The sequence below is a fragment of the Castanea sativa genome, chromosome 6 (assembly GCF_040712315.1).
Source record: "Castanea sativa cultivar Marrone di Chiusa Pesio chromosome 6, ASM4071231v1".
NCBI lineage: Eukaryota > Viridiplantae > Streptophyta > Magnoliopsida > Fagales > Fagaceae > Castanea > Castanea sativa.
This window is the reverse complement of record NC_134018.1, coordinates 29,314,452-29,333,819: the sequence shown is the minus strand read 5'-3', so window position 1 is coordinate 29,333,819 and position 19,368 is coordinate 29,314,452. Positions and strand designations below refer to the sequence as shown.

The following is a 19,368-nucleotide window of genomic DNA, read 5'->3' as shown; positions in this document are numbered from 1 at the left end:
ACACTAATTGCCACGTTATCAACTTTCCAAAAATAAGTGATGTCAAAGCGTTAAAAGTCATTAATGCCTTTATATACACACACACACACACACACACACACACATATATATATATATGCATGTATGTATATTTTAAGTGCATGTATGTATATTTTAAGTGTCACTAAGCTCCACTTTCTCTCCCCATCGTCTTCTTCTTCTCTTCTCTTCTCTCTCATCTGCCTAGGCCTCTTTGAGCTCACCTCCTCCTCCACTAACCCACTCAACTCACCGGAGCTACACGTTAAATTTAGTTGGTTAATTTCAGAAGTATAATTTAGTTTTAGATATAAGTCTAACACCGATCTATTAAATTTTTTTTACTGGTTAGAGTCCTCTGTCACTTAACAATGAAATAGGGGTGTTCTAGTAGTCTGAATGAAAATTTGATCAAAATTCAGAGAATTGAAGCTTAGTAAGAATTGGGTCAAAGTTAATTGTTATGATGATTTTAGAGTCGCATTGTTTTAGAAATAAGAGCCGCACATGGGACACATGGCAAAACAACATCATTATTTAGGATATATGAAAGGCCATGGTGATCAAAGAAAATAGTGTGAAAGATATAAAAGGACAAATTTATCTATCAAAATACTCCTCCACGCAAAACGAATAAAAGAAGTCTTTGATCTCTTTAAACGAATCTTAGAGAAAATGAATAAAAGTTTCTTTTAAGGCCACTGCGATTGGGTCTGCCTCCTCGAGCTCCTTCTCATTCATGCCACAATATTGCAACTGGCTGCGTATTCACCATCGAAGAGGGTGGCATCAAATTTGCAGTTTTTTCCCTCTTCCTCTCAACGTTTAGACGACTGTAAATGTAATAAATAGGGAGAGAGAGAGAGAGAAAAAAAAATGCTTCCATTAATTATGCAAGATGAGGTGGATATAAGAGATTTCTAACCATTAGATTCAATAGAAATCAATGGTCATAAAAAGGTGTAAGTCATTGTGGAGTTAACTTGAACCCATCTATATATATATATATATATATATATATATATATATATATATATATATATAATATTGGGTTGAGACAAGCTCAAGGCTGAAGCCCAATATAAATTGATATTAATCTCTACCCACTTGAGCTAATCGGGCTTTGATTCTCAGTAGGTAGATGGATGGGTCAATTCCAATTTCATACCAATCTGCTCGTGACTCGTGACTCGTGACTCGTCAATCAATATTTGTGTTTTGCATTGAAATATAAAATAAATTTCCTTCACCATATTGTATTTACTGGGCTGGTATGCCGTATACCTTCTAAAGTTTATAGTACAAGCACATGAGCATCGCGGTATGTTAAAGATGCCATTTACAAAATAATACTAAGAAATATGAACATCTTATGATTTGTTATGTTATGATTATTGATGCCTAATGCTCATGAAAATATCAAATGTTATGATTTATTTATTTTTTCCATCAATGGTTCATTGGTTCTTTACGTAGGTGAATTACCGAGAACTACAGATAATTTTCTCTCTTCCCAAAGTAAACCTCCCATCAGCACATAAGAAAATTAAGGAACTATATGTTAATGTGCAAAAAATAAAAGTCTATAGAAAATTTTTTTTAGCCTAACTTTGATATTCGCTTCATGTGAGTGTTGAGATAATTATAAGATATATCGTGCTCAACTTAGTGAAAGACTTGTTTAATTTCTTTTTTTTTTTTTATATAAATGAAAAAAACTTAATTAAATCTCAGATGATGTAAATACACAAGAGCTTGTTCAGACTCCCAAATAAAAATTATGGTTAGATTGTTTTTACTCTAACTTAAGCTAAGTGCGGAATAAGAGTAAATAAGCACAAACAACCGATAACACTACCCTAAGCCATATTCATCAATTATCAACAATAAAAGAAAAGCTTAAAGAGTAGGGAAGAGATATGCAAACACAAGATAATACTGAGAAGTGTTATCGAAGAAGAAACCGAAGAACTTAATGAAAACCTCTTCGTGACCCTCCAAGTCGAAATCGATCCACTAGAGGATAAAGTTGGAGTACATGAATAACAGAAGACCCTTCAAGCCTAGTCTACCCCATGTACTTAAGCCCTCTAAGTTCCTGCTATTCGAAACCTTGTCCTCTCTAGCTTTCCAGATCCCACAATTCAACTCAATTGCATTTGCCAATGAATGACTCATTTCAATACTTTCCAACAGTACCAAAATCTCACTTGACACTCAGAATAGGTGTGGTAAGTGTTTACGCTATCAACTCTCAAAGATATAGAGATGGAGAGGTAGGAGTTGAGGAAAACCACAAGGAAATGTGTAGATGATTGTGGGTATAACAATCTCTAACTCTCAAGTGTATTTTCTAGAGTTTTCTCTCTAAAAGCACTCCTTACAATTTGTGGGTAAAGACTTGGTAAAGCAAAACACAACTTTTTGCCAATCAGAAAGTTTTGTGAGTACTTCGTGGGTTGGCCTTACTCACGAGACACTTGCGAAAACCTCCAGGTTAGCATAACTCTTCATCTTCCAGTCATGTACTCTACACGTGGCTCTTTCGCAAGTAAGCTTCTCGCGAGACACTCACTAAATCCACTTGTTTATCATTTTAAGTTTGAGTCTTCACACTCTCTCACACTCATCCCTTACAATTAAAAACCCACATAAATACAAGAAAATATGATTGAAGAAATTACAATCAAATTTGGCACGGAATTAAAACTAACACAAAATAGTTGTAAATTACAACTTTACACTTTTATATATATATATTCATTTATTTAACAAACAAATCAAGCTTAATTCTGAGTGTTTTGGAACTAAGCTTAATCATGAGTTTAGATTTAATTATTAAATAAATCAAGTTCAAATATAATAATATGTTATTGAACAAAATTGTGAGCGTGAACTTGATTTATTAAATGTTTAACAAACAGTTACCAAAAAAAATTAAAAAAGAAAAACAAAAAGAAAAGAAATATTTAAGGGAACAATAAATTGGTGAGAATATCCTTGAGATAAAAATAGTCTAAATAATAATAATAAACACCGAAAGGATTTGAGAATTCCGAACTTTTTTTTTTTGGCACCTACTATGTGATAAAGAAATGGTAGTTGTCTGTTGCGGCTAGATATGATTTAAATTTGATGGTGAACATACCCAATCCGTGATAATATTTGTTGTGCCATAATGGGTGGTCCGTAAACCAGCTTCTGTTGCCTGTGGAGCTTTTAATATCAACTGAGTTTGGCCTAATTTATTTGGCAAAAGAGTAGCAGCACTTTAACTTTAAGAAGTTGGATTTTCTATTTTTCCTCTTCACTGTCTTATATTTTCCACATCCAATTATCTATTTTCTCCCTCCATTCTATTAAAATACTATTTTGTATTTCCATGCTTCTTTCTTTCTTAACTAAAAACAAATATATTCACAGATCTGAAACCAATTCTAAAATGAAACCAAAACCAAAACTAAAACGATAAATAAGTCAAACTTTGTCGAGTAGTGAGTGTTCAAGCTTGAATCGAGCTTGAACCAAGCCTATAAATGATATTCGAGCTTGAGTTCATCAAAAAGTCTAAAAGATGGAGCTCGGTTTGATTTAATAGTCAAGCCGAGCTCAAGTTTAATATCATTCTTTTGAACTTGAAATCCAACACAAGTACATTATCAAATTCATTTAAAGTCTATTTGGCTTGAATGAGTAAATCATAATTCTCAATTACTTAAATGTTTAAGCAAGATGTGAGTTTAATTGTTAGGCTCATATCAAACTTATTTCCAAGCTCATAAAAAGAGTTTAGACCCAACTTGCTTTTTATCTAGTCTTACTATTCATGAACCTATTTGTAAATAATTTTATTTTTTTATTAGACTTTAGTTCATTTATTAAACAAGCTTAAAATTAGCTCACATTTGACTTGTTTATAAAAAAAAATAATTAAAAAAAAAAAAAAACATAAACAAACCTTTTATGGAACCAGGCCTTAATTCATTTATTGTCGGAGCCAACATCATTACAATTTACAAAAGTCACCATAAAGCCAAAAATCTCTTTCTTAAACATTAATAGCTCCGCCCCTACCAAACTCGGCTGTCTCAATTTTTTTTTTGACATCGAAGATAGAGCTGTCTCAAATTCTCAATAATGAGAAAATCAACCGCCCCCACTATCGTCAAACTCGTCATGATTGTGGACATGAAACGTCCACTGTAATATTGGATTTTTTTTTTTTTTAAGTTCGTAAGCAAAATTTTAATTAGACTAGTCAGATGGAGATGGCCAGTCCAATGCTAATACCTTAAGCACTTAAAAATAAAAAAATAAAAAAAAAAAAGGGGGAGAGCGACAACCTTAACCAAACACAATATGATTTTTTTTTTTTTAATCATTGAACATGTCACTTTTTGTGGAAGTTATCCCCTCGACCTCGAGTATTGTTAAAGTAAACGAACTAATTAACAGAAACTTTCAAAAGTCCCTTCGAAGAAAACCACCATGATGTGGGATTATTTTGTTTTAAAAGGGGCATCTTGCTCATCTTATTATGCAGTACATACAGTAATATCAATATGCCACTTTTAAATATTCCGTATCAATGAGGGAGATAACACAGGAACCATGTTGCATAGAACATCATAAACTACAATATTGCTTCCCCCCTCAAAAATATGATAATTATAGATCCATCCAACCCCCTTATAAATTATAAATCAAACAGAATGCATTTTGAATAACGGTAAATCACATTCTCATACATAAATTCCATAACAAATATGTTCAAAAAATGATTTCATATCAAAGCAAATGAACCAAATCCGAATATACCCCCCTTAATAAAAATGAATTGGTTCAACAAATCCTCCCTCACAAGAACAAGACCAGCACACCTGAAAGTGCCAAAACCAACTGACTCCAAATCCCCCAGCTGATCATTTTATATGAAGAATTGCTTGGTGAAGATGCTGAAGATGACTTGCCTCCATTGGTTGCCCCAGATGGAGTATCTGCAGCAGGAGCAATGTCTGGAGATGGTGCTGGTGCCGGGGTTGGAGGGATGTCAGTGCCAAAGATTGCCTCAGGGAGAAGGACCTTATCAACTTGGTAAATTGCAACAGGGTCAGTGGAGTGCACACTACTGCTCACCTTGGTGTTTGACCATCCTGAACTAATTCGTGCTACCCCGGATGCATCGGTGAAGTTCAATGTGTATTGCCCACCTGCAAAGGTAGGTACAGGACTCAATTGGGTAAGGTTCTTGAAGTCTGCTAAGCTGTAGAAATGGGGCAAGCCATGGAAGAGAATGAGTGACTTGAGCTGGTCTTGAGTGAGATTGGATAGAGAAGGCTTCTTAAGAGATGAGAAGGCACTATTTGTTGGTACAAATATGGTAACACCTTCCTGAGTGTTGTTGGCTTGGTTTTGGAAGGTATCTATGACTTTGGTGGACTGCAGGTAGTTAAGGAAGGTTTGGAATGGACCAGCCACAGTGAGCAAATCTGTGAGGTTGACATACTCTGGTGCTGGTGCTGGTGCTGGTGCTGGGCTTGGGGTTGGGGTTGGGCTTATTGAGGGAGACTTAGCAGTCTGAGCATAAGCTGTTGAAGTACACAGAAGAAGCAGGGCACTGCAGACAATAAAAATCATTGGAAATTCCATGTTTTTCATAGATCTTATCTTGCTTCCTGATGTGACCGGACTCTCCAAATTCCTGCAGTAATTAAAACTAAAATGAGTAAATGGATCTTAGCCTATTAGCACTAAATCAGTGGTCCAAATTCATTTAAACCACAATGTGAGTTAAAATTCTTCCAAATTCACTCCAGGATCAAAACCCCATTTCCAAAACCAGATTAAAAATAAAATTTAAAAAAAAAAAAAACCCAACTTTATTAGGAGAAATATACTCCACACAAAAAACCCAACTCAAGAGACCACTACAGGAACCAGAAAAGCCCAGATGCACAATAAGCATCACTACTAGTAAGCGAATTCCAGATCTTAACCGGCTCATCAAGAAATTTCAGTACTAACAAGAAGGGGAAAAAATGATAGAATGATAATAAGAGCAGCAGAGGAAGCTCATAAAGAGTAAAGAAAGCTTAAATGAAGGTCTAAGAAGGTATATTAAAATTAAATCAGATAGAAAAGGATGCAATGACAGCTGAAATTGGAATGTGGAGACAATGGACGCATGAATTTTGCAATCAAAGATCTATTGATAAGTGAGCCATTTCTTGTATGGGAACACTCCTACAAAATACCAGACTAGCTAAGATCAAATATCACTTTCAAGAACTTGGATCAAAGTCCCATTTCAGCGTATATTACATTTCCTCGTCTTTTCTTTTCCCTGAAAATATGCATGTATACACTAGAAGTTTTCTCAGTAAAACTAGTCAACAAATATTTTGAAACAAGAAGTGAAGTCCACAGCCACAAAATGTAAGATCTAGATCGGCTCAGAATATCACCCATAAATATAAAAACATACCCATTATAAATTTTTTTTTAAATGTAAGGCAACAAATTAGCAAATCTCAAAATGTTAATTGAGAGACGTAAGACATGAAACTGAAAGAAGCATAACAAAGAGGCGCAATTAGAGCATAGATGGAGGGAGGGACACTGACCTGACCAAGAGGAATTCAGAGAGAGAGAGGTGGTAGTAGTGATGACAATGCAATGAAGATTGAAATGTGATGAGTCTATATAAAGATGGATTAATTATTAGTAAAGAAAAAAGACAATGGAATGGTGGTGGTACCAGCTGGTGCTGAACAATTACAAATATAAAGAGTAGGTACAAGTACAAAGTAACATGAGATGAGATGAGGATTGAGGAGAGAGGGGTACTTCTGTAGTAAATACCCCAAAACAAAACAAAACAAAACATATGAAGGGATGGTTTTGGTTTGTTCCGCTCCTCGAAGATACTATTTTAATTAGTAGACTTTATTAGAAAGACTCTCTCACGTAAAGTAAAAGAGCCTATGTATTCAGCATTGTATCGTAGGGTGGGCTTTCTAAATCACTGCAACCACAACAACTAATTCCATTTTTTATTCCTTCACACACCAACCCCATCAATATCATTATCTCCCTTAATTTCTCATCAATTTATCATCTCATGATAATTTACTGGACATTCGATGTTTGTCATTACATCAGATATTCTACGCGCTTTGATATGTATTATAGAATGGTAGTCACTCTTCCACAAATTTTCCTATATCCCATTAATATATATATATATATATTACATTTAGATAGCATATTATTTTTGGGCTTTCCCAGCAAATAGAAATACTAGAAATCTTCCTTCTTCTTTCAGCCTCCACCAACAAAGTCGTTAGCCCTTCTGTACATAAAAGAAACATGTAAGGAGATAAGAGATCACCCTGACGTAGCCCCCTCGTGGGAGTTATACACTCATGGGCCACACCATTTATGAGAACAGAGTAGGAGACAGAGTTTATGCAGCTCATAATTAATTTTATCCATTTATTATCAAATCCCATCTTTATCATAGTTTTTTCAAGAAAACACAATTCCACTCCATCGTAAGCTTTACTCATGTCTAATTTAATTGTCATATACCCCTCTTTGCCATCCTTCTTTTCCTTTAGATAATGCATGATTTCAAAGACAACCAGGACATTGTCTGTTATAAGCCTACCTGGGACAAAAGCACTCTGGCTTTCAGAAATGATAGTGGAGAGGAGGGGTTTCAGTCTATTTGCAAGCACCTTTGACACAATTTTGTATGAAACATTGCAGAGGCTTATTGATCGGAATTCACTTATCTTTGTTGGATTATTTATTTTAGGCATGAGAGCTATGTTTGTCTTGTTTAAGTCAGCTACGGGGGCATTAAAATTAAGAATATTTAGAACAGTTTTTATCACATCATCCCCAATGATACCCCAATACTTTTGATAAAAGATAGCAGACATACCGTCAGGGCCCGGTGCTTTAGTTGAGTGCATTTGTTGAACAGCTTGAATGATCTCCTCCTTTTGAAATTCCTTTGTAAATACTTCATTCATCTCCCTAGTAATCCTTCTCGGTATCAGGTCTGCTACTTCCATCACTCTAGTTGGGGCCGAGGTAGAATATAGCTCTTGAAATAACTCAGAGCAATGTTTGCTATGTTTGTTTTCTCTTCACACCAATTCCCTTCTCCATCCAGTAAGCCTCTGATTTCATTCTTCTTCCTTCTCTGAGATGCTTTGTGGTGAAAATATTTTGTGTTTCTGTCACCCAGGGTCAGCCATTGGACTCTAGACCTTTGGTTCCACCTAATTTCTTCATCTTCTAACATCTCATTGATTTCCTTCCTTAGCACATTAATTTCTTCTCCCCTACTTCCATCCCTGTCAGCCTGAACTAGTACTTATAACTGCTTTCTCTTCTCATTTATCAGTCGAGCCTCATGCCTGAGATCAGAATTGTTCCATCTTGTCAACCCCGCAGCACAATCTCTCAGGCCTTTAGCAAGTTCACTAGCTGTTTGAAAGCCTGAATGATTCTCCCAAGCATCTTGAATTATCTCATTGCATTTATCATGTCTAACCCATACTGCCTTAAAATGGAACCTCCCCTTTTCCCTTCCTTGGATATTCCTTTGGTTAGTTAGAATTAGAGCACAGTGATCTGAAGTTGAATCCACTACATGGATGACCCTAGCATCTTTGTATTGATCCTTCCATTCTGTTGAAGCCAGCACCCTATCAAGTCTTAATCGAATTCTTTCCCCAGCTAGCCTTTGGTTACACCAAGTAAAATCTAGTCCCTCATATCCAAGGTCCAGAAAACCACGCATATTAACTACTCTTCTAAAACCCCCCCATCTGCTGTTGGGATCTCTCTAGACCCCCCCCCCCCCCCCATTTCTCAGAGCTTGATAAGATCTCGTTAAAATCCCCCATACAAACCCATGGCATCTAAAATTAAGCATTTAAGAATTGTAGTAACTCCCAAGAATCCTTCCTCCGGTTTGTATCCGGGTTGCCATAGAACCCTATAATTCTCCATTTAAAACCAGTAGTAGGATCAGTCACTACTGCATCTATATGATACCTAGTATAGCTTTTAAGCTCCACGTTTAGATCCCTTTCCCATAACATGGCTATTCCCCCACTTCTTCCTTGGCTAGGAACAATTACTCCATGTAACAGACCTATCTTCACCATTATTCTTCTCATCCTTCTCACTCTAACTTTCATCTCCATAAAAAAAAAAAAAAAAAAAAAAAAAAAAAAAAAAAACAGTTTGGGGCACCATCATTGCACAATATTGCACAACGCTCGAACTGACTGGGGGCTCCCCAACCCCCGGCAGTTCCAGCTTAAGGCATTCATGGCTCCCGGCGGTGCTGCTTTGCAGACACCGCCGATAGATTAAGGGGGATTAAGCTGCTACCACAAAACTTTTTCTACCTTCCTACCTCTGCTTCTTCATCATTTTCCCATAGAGTCCACTTGACACCCACAATACTACTGGCTATCTCCATACCCATTTCATTTTCTTTGTTTTGACCCCGGGCTAACTTCTTCAAATTTCCCTTCTTTTTTTGGGCTTTATTTTTCTCTTCATTATTTTCCTTCTCTATGCTAAGCCCAACATCCATTTTAATTGAGCTGGTGACTTCCCAGGGCTCTTCATTATTTGCTTCTTCTCGGCCCATGTGTATTACCTCACTCACCCCACTTTCACATTCTACTGTTGATATAGAGGTATGGGCCGACCCCATATTCTGATTTTTTTTTCCTTGCCCTTTTCACCTTGGGCATTTCCCCCTGTTTTTCCTGCTCCTATTTCATCATTTATACAATTTGAAATTTGAAATTTAAAATTACGTACCTCTTGCGTGTCGTGCTCACCTTCCTCTGACACCACTGTGACAAGACTTCCTCTTTTTCCATTTCCAATATCTTCCCTAGATTGTGCACTGCCACGAGAAGGAGTATCGCCACCGTCTTCCGCCCCTTCCTGCATCCTTCCTTTTGACAATCTAGCTTTGCTTCCTCCTTGAGCCCTTAACCATTCACCATATGGCAGATTTTGATTTTGTTGGCCACTTTTTCTGCAGTGACGCTCATCATGACCCATTACTCCACATCTGAAACAGAAAACTAGCAACCTCTCATACCGAAATTGAATACAGAAACTCTCCCCCTTAGGGCTAGCAACTTTTCCACACTTTCTTAAGGGTTTTTCCAGCGGAAGATTTACTTTTATCCTCATGAATTTTGCTTGCTCTGACATCAATGATCTTGTGTCCACTGCAATAAAAACACCCAAATTGCTGCCTATCTCCTTTCCAATCTTCTCTGTCATCATATCAAGAGGCAAACCCCAAATTTGTACCCAAAAAGGAGAGTGGGTAAACATTTAGATAGCATATTAGAGAAATAACTATCTAATATTTTAAATGCTTACAACATCATAGATACTTATGATACGTGGGTATCACAGGACTAAGTTCCACATGTTATGAGTGTAATGTTGTATCTTGCATGTATTCGAAACACCAAGGGCTTATTTGTTATTGTTGTTCAAACAATAGTTTCAGTGTTTAAATAACATTACACGTATTTTCACACACTTTTTCATCTACACGTATTTTCAAAAAATACAAATAACGTTATTAGAACAACATTACTAAACAAGCTCCAAATATCATCTCTTATTAGAGATCATGTTACTCCCTTTACACACTATTTATTATATATATATAGTCGCAAAGCAAACAGAGCAGCCCACTCCTTAACTTGATGGTTTATGCTTAATTCCGTTTTTAGGTATTTTGATTTAGGAAATAGCCCTTCTGCTGTTGTAAATGTAATCTTGGGGGGGGGGGGGGGGGCATGTTTGTAAATTTATTGGCAGCCCCTTTGTTGTTTTGTTTTTGCCTGTTTGGTTTTCAATAAAGTTTTTTGTGTTATAAAAAGATAAAATAAAATTGAGCCTCACAATAATATGAGGATAATTGAGACATGGTAATAATCGTGTAAAGATTTAATCTTAGAATTGAATCCAACATTAGATTGGCTCCTTTTAGGAAAGAGTTGCCACCCATATTTTGGCCTAGTCTATCTTCTCTTCTTCTTCCTTTTTTTTTTTTAGTTTATAAATAGAGTAACTTAACACTAGACCAACAGAAAAATAGATTCTATTTAACAAACAACTGCTCAAATTGGGCTTTTATATATAACTACATTTGAAAGTACAAATTTAATGGTATTGCATGTACTCTTTAACGAGAAGAATTAGGATTTTAATCTCCTTTCCTGGTTCCTCATTGTTGTAATTATTGAATTATTTTCTTTAAAAAAAATCTTTGGATAAAAATGTACCCCAACATTTATGACTTATGAGTAGAGCGAAAGATGAGTCAAATTTTGGCCCTTAAATAAAATCGGTGGGTAACATAATGGGAAAATTCTATTATTTTGGTTTAGGTTACTAGGTGCACATAAAACAATAAGAAATAAAATAAAAGAAGACCAACTATCATTTTGGTCTTTGGCCATTGCTAGAATTCAATTTCGCTCATAAACTATAAGGTTATGTTGATTTAATCTAGAAGTTTTGAAAATGGTTCAATGATATCTTTATCCACACTTGATGTTGAAGCTAATTATCAAAATCATAAAAATTATGCATTTTGGAACCTTTGGTGTCATATATAGTAGGTGTGGGGGCAGAGGGGTCAGAATATGTTCTTGGGCCTTGAGCTTGATCCGAGGATATTGACCTGTCCGAGGAGGGTATAGTGATAATAAAGATACTGGACTCAAAGGCCCACAAACAAACTATCGCGACAGAAGTTAGGTGGTAATGGTTCGAGGAGGGGCATCTCCTCAGCTATATGAAGTGGAGAATATATTGTTCATCACGATGTTTGTGAGGAAATTTTAGGAGGTATGGTGGATGAAGACGGATTCCGCAAAGACACATAGAAAATGAGTAAATAAGAAATATCTTAGAGAAAGCTGCTATCACCGCATTAAAGACTCTGCACCTACCACTCTGGGCGCATTAATTGGAAAATGACCTCTGAACAGTGGTGGACAGTGTTACAGCTGTTGTTTGAGGGCTTCAAGAAGACGGTGGATGAGACAAGTATCTAGATTGGTGATTTGGTCCATACGTGGAAGATGGTGGGAAGAAGGAAGATAATATAAAAGGGAAAAGGTGGCATTCAAGGAGGGGGAGCGGGAAAAGATAGAAAAAAAAAACACTGTACACACCACCTTCAACTATAATCTATTGTGAAAAGAAGAAAAAATAAGATAAGTCATCCTCGGCTTTTGTCCGAGGAGAATTTCTGTCATATAATCATTTCATTGCGCATGTATTGGCGATCTAGCCCACCATACTTGTTATCCAATATCTATAAAACCTAGGTTTCAAGCCTACGCTCTACAAATTTCATTGTATAAGACTTTTTGGGCCTGCACCCTTCACACGGTTGGGTCTGAGTGCAAATTGTGTCCTTACAGTAGAGATAAAAATGGAATCATTTGGTTTCAAATTCATAAAAATTATTTGCTTTCGAAAAAGAAAGTAGAGGTAGACAATACCAATGCTTTGAACTCGATTATGTTTTGACCAATATTTATTGTGTGAATGCATATTCAGACTTTGAACGTTTTGATAACCTTTTCCCCCAAATCAAACTTAATCAAGTACACTTTAGTTTTTTATTTTTTATTTTAAAATTTTTATTTTCATTTTTCTTTTGAGAATAATTATAGAATGAGTATATGAAACGATTTGATTATTGTTCATGATTTTCATGTTATAAACCTTTTTATATTCGATAATGAGATAACATGAATTATATAGTTCTTACATTTATTTTATGAGAGTTTTCAAAAGAAAAAAATTTATAAGAAAATATTCATATTTTTACATGTACAAACTATGTCCCAACATGATATCCCAATACTAGAATTTTTTGTCATAGGAATCAATTTGAATTACCCTCAATGGAATATTTAAAATTGAGAAAATTACACAAAATCATTTCTAAAACATACAAAATTAATTAACGTAATAGATAATTTAGAGACAAAATTGAACTTTGACACATATTTCATTAAAAAAATAGTAAAAATAAAGGACTAAAAAATAAAAATTGATCACAATATCTTGGGTTTAAGAAGCTTGGTTTTGTTGAAGGGGCCCACCATGAGATTTGGGCAACCAACATAGGCTGTCGGATCATTGCTCTCACCACTAAGAGTGAGAAGCCCAATGCCAACTGTGTTCAATGATTTGGCAAAACCGCAATGCAAACATGCGCACCTCAGCAAAAGTCATACACTTACACTAAGGCCCCTTGGTTCACGTTAGCAAAGACCAAGGCAAAACGAAACGACACCATTTCCTTTTGTTTTACACTTTGCCGACACTCCCAACCCAAGCCAACCACACCTCCCTTGCCACGCCACGCTACGCTAGCTTCATGTCACAAAATCACAATTCCAAATTTGAAATCACATGCCAATAATAAATACTATAATTTTTTATCATTATTAATAGGAACAATTAGAAATTAATAATATTTCTGTGGGGAGTAAAAAGACCCTGATGGAGATATAGGCCTTTGGGCCGTGCTAAGGAAGGCCGACCTGCTCTTGAGTTTAGAACTTGTTAGTACTACGGGTCGGCCCATACGCCGAGGATCCGAGGATCCAGCCGAGGGTGAATTTCTCTTCGGACGGACACCGGAAAACCCGGGACTTCATGATAAACGTTAGGCAATGACATGGTCAAAACCAATGGATAAAAGGGGTAAACCCTTGAATGTCCTAGAAGCACCGATGTTAGAGAAACACCAAGGATAAAGGCTGTCACCTCCACATTAAAGACCCTGCACCTACCACCCTGGCCGCATTAATGGGGAAGTGACATCTGAACAGTGGAAGTGAAACTTCTGGTTACTATTCAAAGGCACTGAGAAAAGAAATATCTAGGCTAAGGGGGAGTGGGGGCAACACGTGTACAAAGTATAAAAAAAAAAAGAGTATTTAAGGAGCAACTTAGAATAGAATGGGGGACCCCCTTCTTTGTAACCTAAAAGAAAGAGAAAAAAGAGAGAGAAATAATATAAGAACAGTTCTCGGCTTACGTCCGAGCAGGTTGATTTACAGTATTCATTGTTGTTTTCAAGTGTTTACCATCTTTGGCTTGTCATTTAATCCTCAAACACTTCTAACCTGGGTTTCAAGCCCACGCTCTACAAATCATATTGTTTAAGGCTCATTGGACCTGAGTCCGTAACTGTTCTTGGGGCCAGGTGCAATTGTGCACTTACAATTTCTATGATATAATTATGAATCATTGTACGCATTTGGACATGATACACCTAGTCACCTAACATTTTTTTTTCTTTTTTTTCTTTTTTTATGTCAAATTATAGAATGTGAATCTAAAATTGTTTCATCCTCTTTCTTCTTTTCTAAAAGGGGTTGGGAGCAACATTAATTTTGTGTTTTCCACTAATGGATCTGCTCAAATGATGATTTAATTGGATCCTTTAATTTTAATTTGACAAGATTTAGTAATTTCTAGGTATGACTTTAAGAAATAATTTAATTTTGCATAGACTATTTGTATTGTGTGGCTTAAGATCAAAACTACTTGTTCATGATGAGTTAAGAGGTTTAAATGATAGACAAAACTTAGGGTGTGTTTGTTTGGAGAAATAGGAAGGATGAAAAACTTTAAACAGAAAATAGAAATGAAAACTTTTTTAAGTGTGTTTGGTTGGGTGGAGAGGAAGGAAATAAATAGTGGAGTTCAGGTATTTTCTCTCCGGGCCCACCAAAAAGTTTTTTCTCCAAAATGGAGAAAAAACTGAGGATAAATTTTTTCTTAATTGATAAAAATACCCATTTGCACATTCTTTAAATTGCCTTTTTTTTTTCTTCTTTTCCACTTGGTAGTACGTTGCCATTTTTTTTTCTTCTTCTTTTGGGCAATTGCCTTTGTTTTTTCCTTTTTTTTTAACTAGGCAGTACCGTTGCCCTTTTTTTGTTTTTTTTTTTCTATTCTTTTTGTTTCTTTTGATTTTCAGTACCATTGGCCTTTTTTTTTTTTTTGGGCTGTTGCCTTTTTTTGTTTTTTTTTTTTGGCAATAACATTGCCTCTTCTTTTTTTGGGATATTATTTTTATTTTTTGATAAAATTGGATGATTGCTCTTTTTTTTGTGATTATTTGTCACTTTTTTTGTTTTAATTAAGTATCATTCTTCAATAAGGGTATATGAGTAAATTTATGCAAACTCATTTTTTCCATCCTTCTACTTTTTCACTCTCAACCAAACAAAAATGAGAGAAAATAAAATATTTTCTATCCTCTCACTTTTCTATCCTTCCACAATTTTCTATCTTCCCACTTTTCTACTCCTCCAACCAAACGGACTCTTAAGTAGAGTTTTTTATGGCTATCTTAGGTTCTTAATTGACTGTAATCATACTTATGCATGAATAAAATCAATAATAATAGTGTTATCATTTTTCATGAATAATTAAATTTAACTAGATGGTTTTTTGGTCAATGCAATCACATTTATTAAATCTAATTAAGAAACATAAGTTACAATGCTAAAGAAACTATATCTAAGCTTTAGTCTTAAATAAATGAGTTTTGTTAAGTATCCTAAAAACACAAGTTAAGGTGATTTTTTTTTTTTCCTTCTGAAATTTAAAGTTAAGGTGTATTTAATGGCCATTTATTGGACTTTAAAAAAATTAAACCAAAAATTTGATGGTAAACAGACTCTCAATGCTAAATATAATGATGTTTTAATGAATTTTAAACAAGAAATCAAATCAAGTTGTGCACACATATCAAAAAAAACATAAACAATCACAATGAATTTATACTTATAAACCAATGAATTTTTGAAAAATATATTTGACTTTTCGAAAAATGGACGCTATAGCTCATATTAATACTCCTATTTACTATTCGTTAATTTGTCTCTTTCGGGTATCTTACAATGCATGCTTCTAAGCTCGAAAAGAAGATCCCTCTTGTAGAGGCATGTGAAAGTTCATTGGAATCTGCGGTCAAATCAAGTTTTAAGTAATTTAATTTAATGATTTAAGTAAATGAAGTTTGACTTAATTAGAGAGGTTAGATTGGTATACAAGTATCCGGGGAAGGTGTGGTGGCACTGGCATATCTAATCCTAATCCTACCGATCAGTGGGGTTCGGATATGCGTTATTGCACGTGATCCTCGTTTGATATGAGCTAAGCAATTCCAATTATAAATAAATAAACGTGATTCCCTACATGGAAAGGCTTTGTTCGAGGGGCTTTTCAATGTGTTAATTATATAGGTAAGCTTGTGTTTGTCAAGTTGATCCATGGAAGCCGGTGGCTTTTCAAAGTTGTTAGTAGTTTTTTAAGTGGGTTAATTGAAGGTTTATTATTATTATTATTATTATTATTATTAGGGTCATGCTAACGAGTGTTTTTAGGACATTGGTTAACAATTTATTGTAAGAAAGTTTTGACACTACTGAAAAATAGAAAAATCTGTTAAAATATTAGTTTTTTTTTCTTTTTCCATAAAAACTTTTTTTAAATGGATTGTTAACTATTGTCTTAAAGGCATTCGCTAGCATTTTCTTTATTATTATTATTATTAGAAAGTTGTATTTCAAACTTATGACATCCGCTTTATAATGATTATTTTTTATTATCAAATTAGGACACCAATTCATTTTGAGTAATGTTACACAATACAAAGTTTTAAATAATTATTTATAGGTGAAAATATGATGTGAGTAGTGGGTCCAGATTAAAACTAATAAGAATTTATAATATCAATAGTTTTTAAAAATATTATAAATTAGTTTAAGCTTATTTTGCAGAAATCATATCATTTTCAAGCTCCTTTGCTAAGCAAACAAGAAATGCAAAAGGAAAAAGAAGAGAAGAGAAGAAAGAAAGAAAGAAAGAAAGTTTGATACTTAAGAAGTAGTCAAGAAAATTTAATGACTAGTCACTATACATAAATATCAATTAAGAATTAGCAAATGAGGTGAGAAGATAAAAGGTAATTTTCAGATGTGGGGTAGCAGCTGGCATAGCACTATCAAGTTGAAAAGCTGATTCTAGTATCCATTTAAAATTGGTTGGTCTTGACCGTCAACCTCGTTAGTGCTCTATCAAATTCAAACAAAACGACATGACAAAGAAGATAGGATAGGAGCCCTTTAAATTTAAATACGTTCATTCTAGAAAACCGCGGTTGCTATATTGGAATTCGGAAAGGGGAGCATCATGCGTTTGAGGCAGGGTCACATTTGAAACTTGCAAGTGAGAACCGTTTTTTTTTTTTTTTTGTTCTGGTCTACGGTCTTCCTCGTATTTGTTGCATCCTTTAAAAGTTTTCGATCTTGGGGCTCAACTTTTTTTATTTTTTATTTTCATAATTTTTAATGCTCAACTCCAAAAATAAGAAGAAGAAGAATAATTAACTTTTCTATCATTGAACATTCGAACCAAAAATATATATATATATTATTTCTTGCACAAGTTTTTTTTTTTTAGGTGATTATCATGTGAGTTTTGCCACCTACCTATACCATATTGTCTGCACCGACATGGTTGCATTAGTTAGAAAATTTGGATACACATCCTACTATTAAGAGCATTCACATTTAGTTTTGCAAATGCCATATGTTGGTAATATTTAATATCAGAGCCCTAAAACCCCCCATTACCCGGTCTTGTAAAATCTAGCACTTGCAAAAATTTTTTGCAATTGTGCTACTTTGCCATCCTAAATGTATGATGGCACTGTAGCATTAATGTATTTTTTTTAATCAATTTTATTCTCTCTCTCCCATGTCTTCTCTTTCTCTGGGCTGAGATTAAGGGTGTCTAACCAGACTCGATACCCACCCAACCCTGCTAACCCGGCCCAAAAATCGGCCGACCCGATGCCGGTGAGGGTCTGCGACAGGTCTCCTTCCCCAAAACCCGATACCATCGGGTCAGATAATGGGTTTGAGTACAAAAAACCGATCCGACCATATTTACACCGAAAAAGTAGCTGTTCTCCATCGGTGACTGTGTTTCACCAACGTTTTGGTCCGATTAGTTGAGATCTGGGCTTATTTCTTCGAGATCTGGCGAGATCTCATCGAGATCCGACCTGATCCTGGCAGATTCGGCCCAATCTCGACCAAATTCGATGGATTTCGACAAAATCTGGCATAGTTTCGAAGGTTTCAACTCCGACCGATATCCGACGAGTTCCGACCACCAGAACTGACTCCTTTCACCGGTTGGCGGCGAGTCCAGAAATGAGAGACCTGAATTGATCGGGTCGGTTCTGAGTTGGGCATAAATTCGACCCAGACCGACCCGTGGACAGGCCTAGTTGAGATGGTCTCCTTTTCTTTCTCAACTCTCTTTTTCCTCATCTCTGTCTTCTCGTCTCCCACTCTCTCACTCTCAGACTTGCTCTCGCCTCCCTCATTCTTCCAGTGCCGTTGTTGGTCGAAACATTGCTTCGACGAAGGTGTGAGGTTGATATGGTGGGTATTTTTTTTGGTATTTTTTCGGCTTTTGTCTCCCTCACTCTTCTGACACCATTTTTCTAGGGATTTTTTTATGGTGAGATCAATGTGGTATGGTGGTTTGCAGTGGTGGTTTCTAGCGTGGTTTGCGGTAGCGAGATCAGCATAGGTATGGTGATGGATTTGGTCGTGGGTGGGGTGGGTTTCTCTGTATTTTCTGTTCATGGTGGTGGAGGGTTTCCGTGGTGGTGGAGATGGGTGATTGATGGTGGTGGTGGCTGATGTGGGTTTGTGGGTGATGATGGATTTGGTTGTGGGTAGGATGGGTTTCTCTATATTTGTTGTTCATGGTGGTGGAGGGTTTCCGTGGTGGTAGGGATGGGTGATTGATGGTGGTGGTGGCTAATGTGGGTTCATGATGCCGTGGTGGTGGGCAGAGGGCAGTGGGCATGGTGGTGGCCTTGTGGTGCTGGGTTTGTTTGATATTTTTTAATGGGTTTGTAGTTGGGTTGGTGGTTGGTTTGTGCCTATATATTTGCTAGGTTTGTGGTGGGTTTTTGGTCATGATGATTGCTGTGTGGTGTAGGTTTGGTGCCATGGTGGTTGCTGTGTGGTGGTGACTGGGTTTTTGATAGTTTTTTAAATGGGTCGTGGCTAGGCTTGTGGTTGGTTTTTGGTTGGTTTACGGGTTGGTATTTGCTAGGATTGTGGTGGGTTTGGGGTCATGGTGGTTGCGGTGTGGAGGTGGCGTGGTTGAGAGGGTGGTAATCATGTGGAGGTGTAGTTGAGAGAGTGACAGAGA

The 19,368-nt window shown here is 35.9% G+C and overlaps 1 protein-coding gene across 1 annotated transcript; it reads right to left on the bottom strand.

Annotated features, from left to right (window-relative positions):
* Positions 1 to 4,714: 4,714 nt before the first annotated feature.
* On the bottom strand, positions 4,715 to 6,932 carry LOC142641205 (fasciclin-like arabinogalactan protein 7). The gene is made up of 2 exons (XM_075815609.1): positions 6,642 to 6,932; positions 4,715 to 5,719 (listed from the first exon to the last, which is right to left on the bottom strand). Exons 1-2 carry the CDS (start codon positions 6,902 to 6,904, stop codon positions 4,876 to 4,878), a joined length of 1,107 nt encoding a protein of 368 aa, XP_075671724.1. The 5' UTR covers positions 6,905 to 6,932; the 3' UTR covers positions 4,715 to 4,875.
* Between the last annotated feature and the right edge of the window lie 12,436 nt (positions 6,933 to 19,368).

What these genes read in the sequence shown, in the direction of transcription:
- LOC142641205 (XM_075815609.1), bottom strand. Translation starts at nt 6,904, where the DNA reads ATGTTTTGTTTTGTTTTGTTTTGGGGTATTTACTACAGAAGTACCCCT. An exon ending in TCTGAATTCCTCTTGGTCAG is followed by an intron (nt 5,720 to 6,641) that starts GTCAGTGTCCCT and finishes TAATTACTGCAG; the next exon opens with GAATTTGGAGAGTCCGGTCA.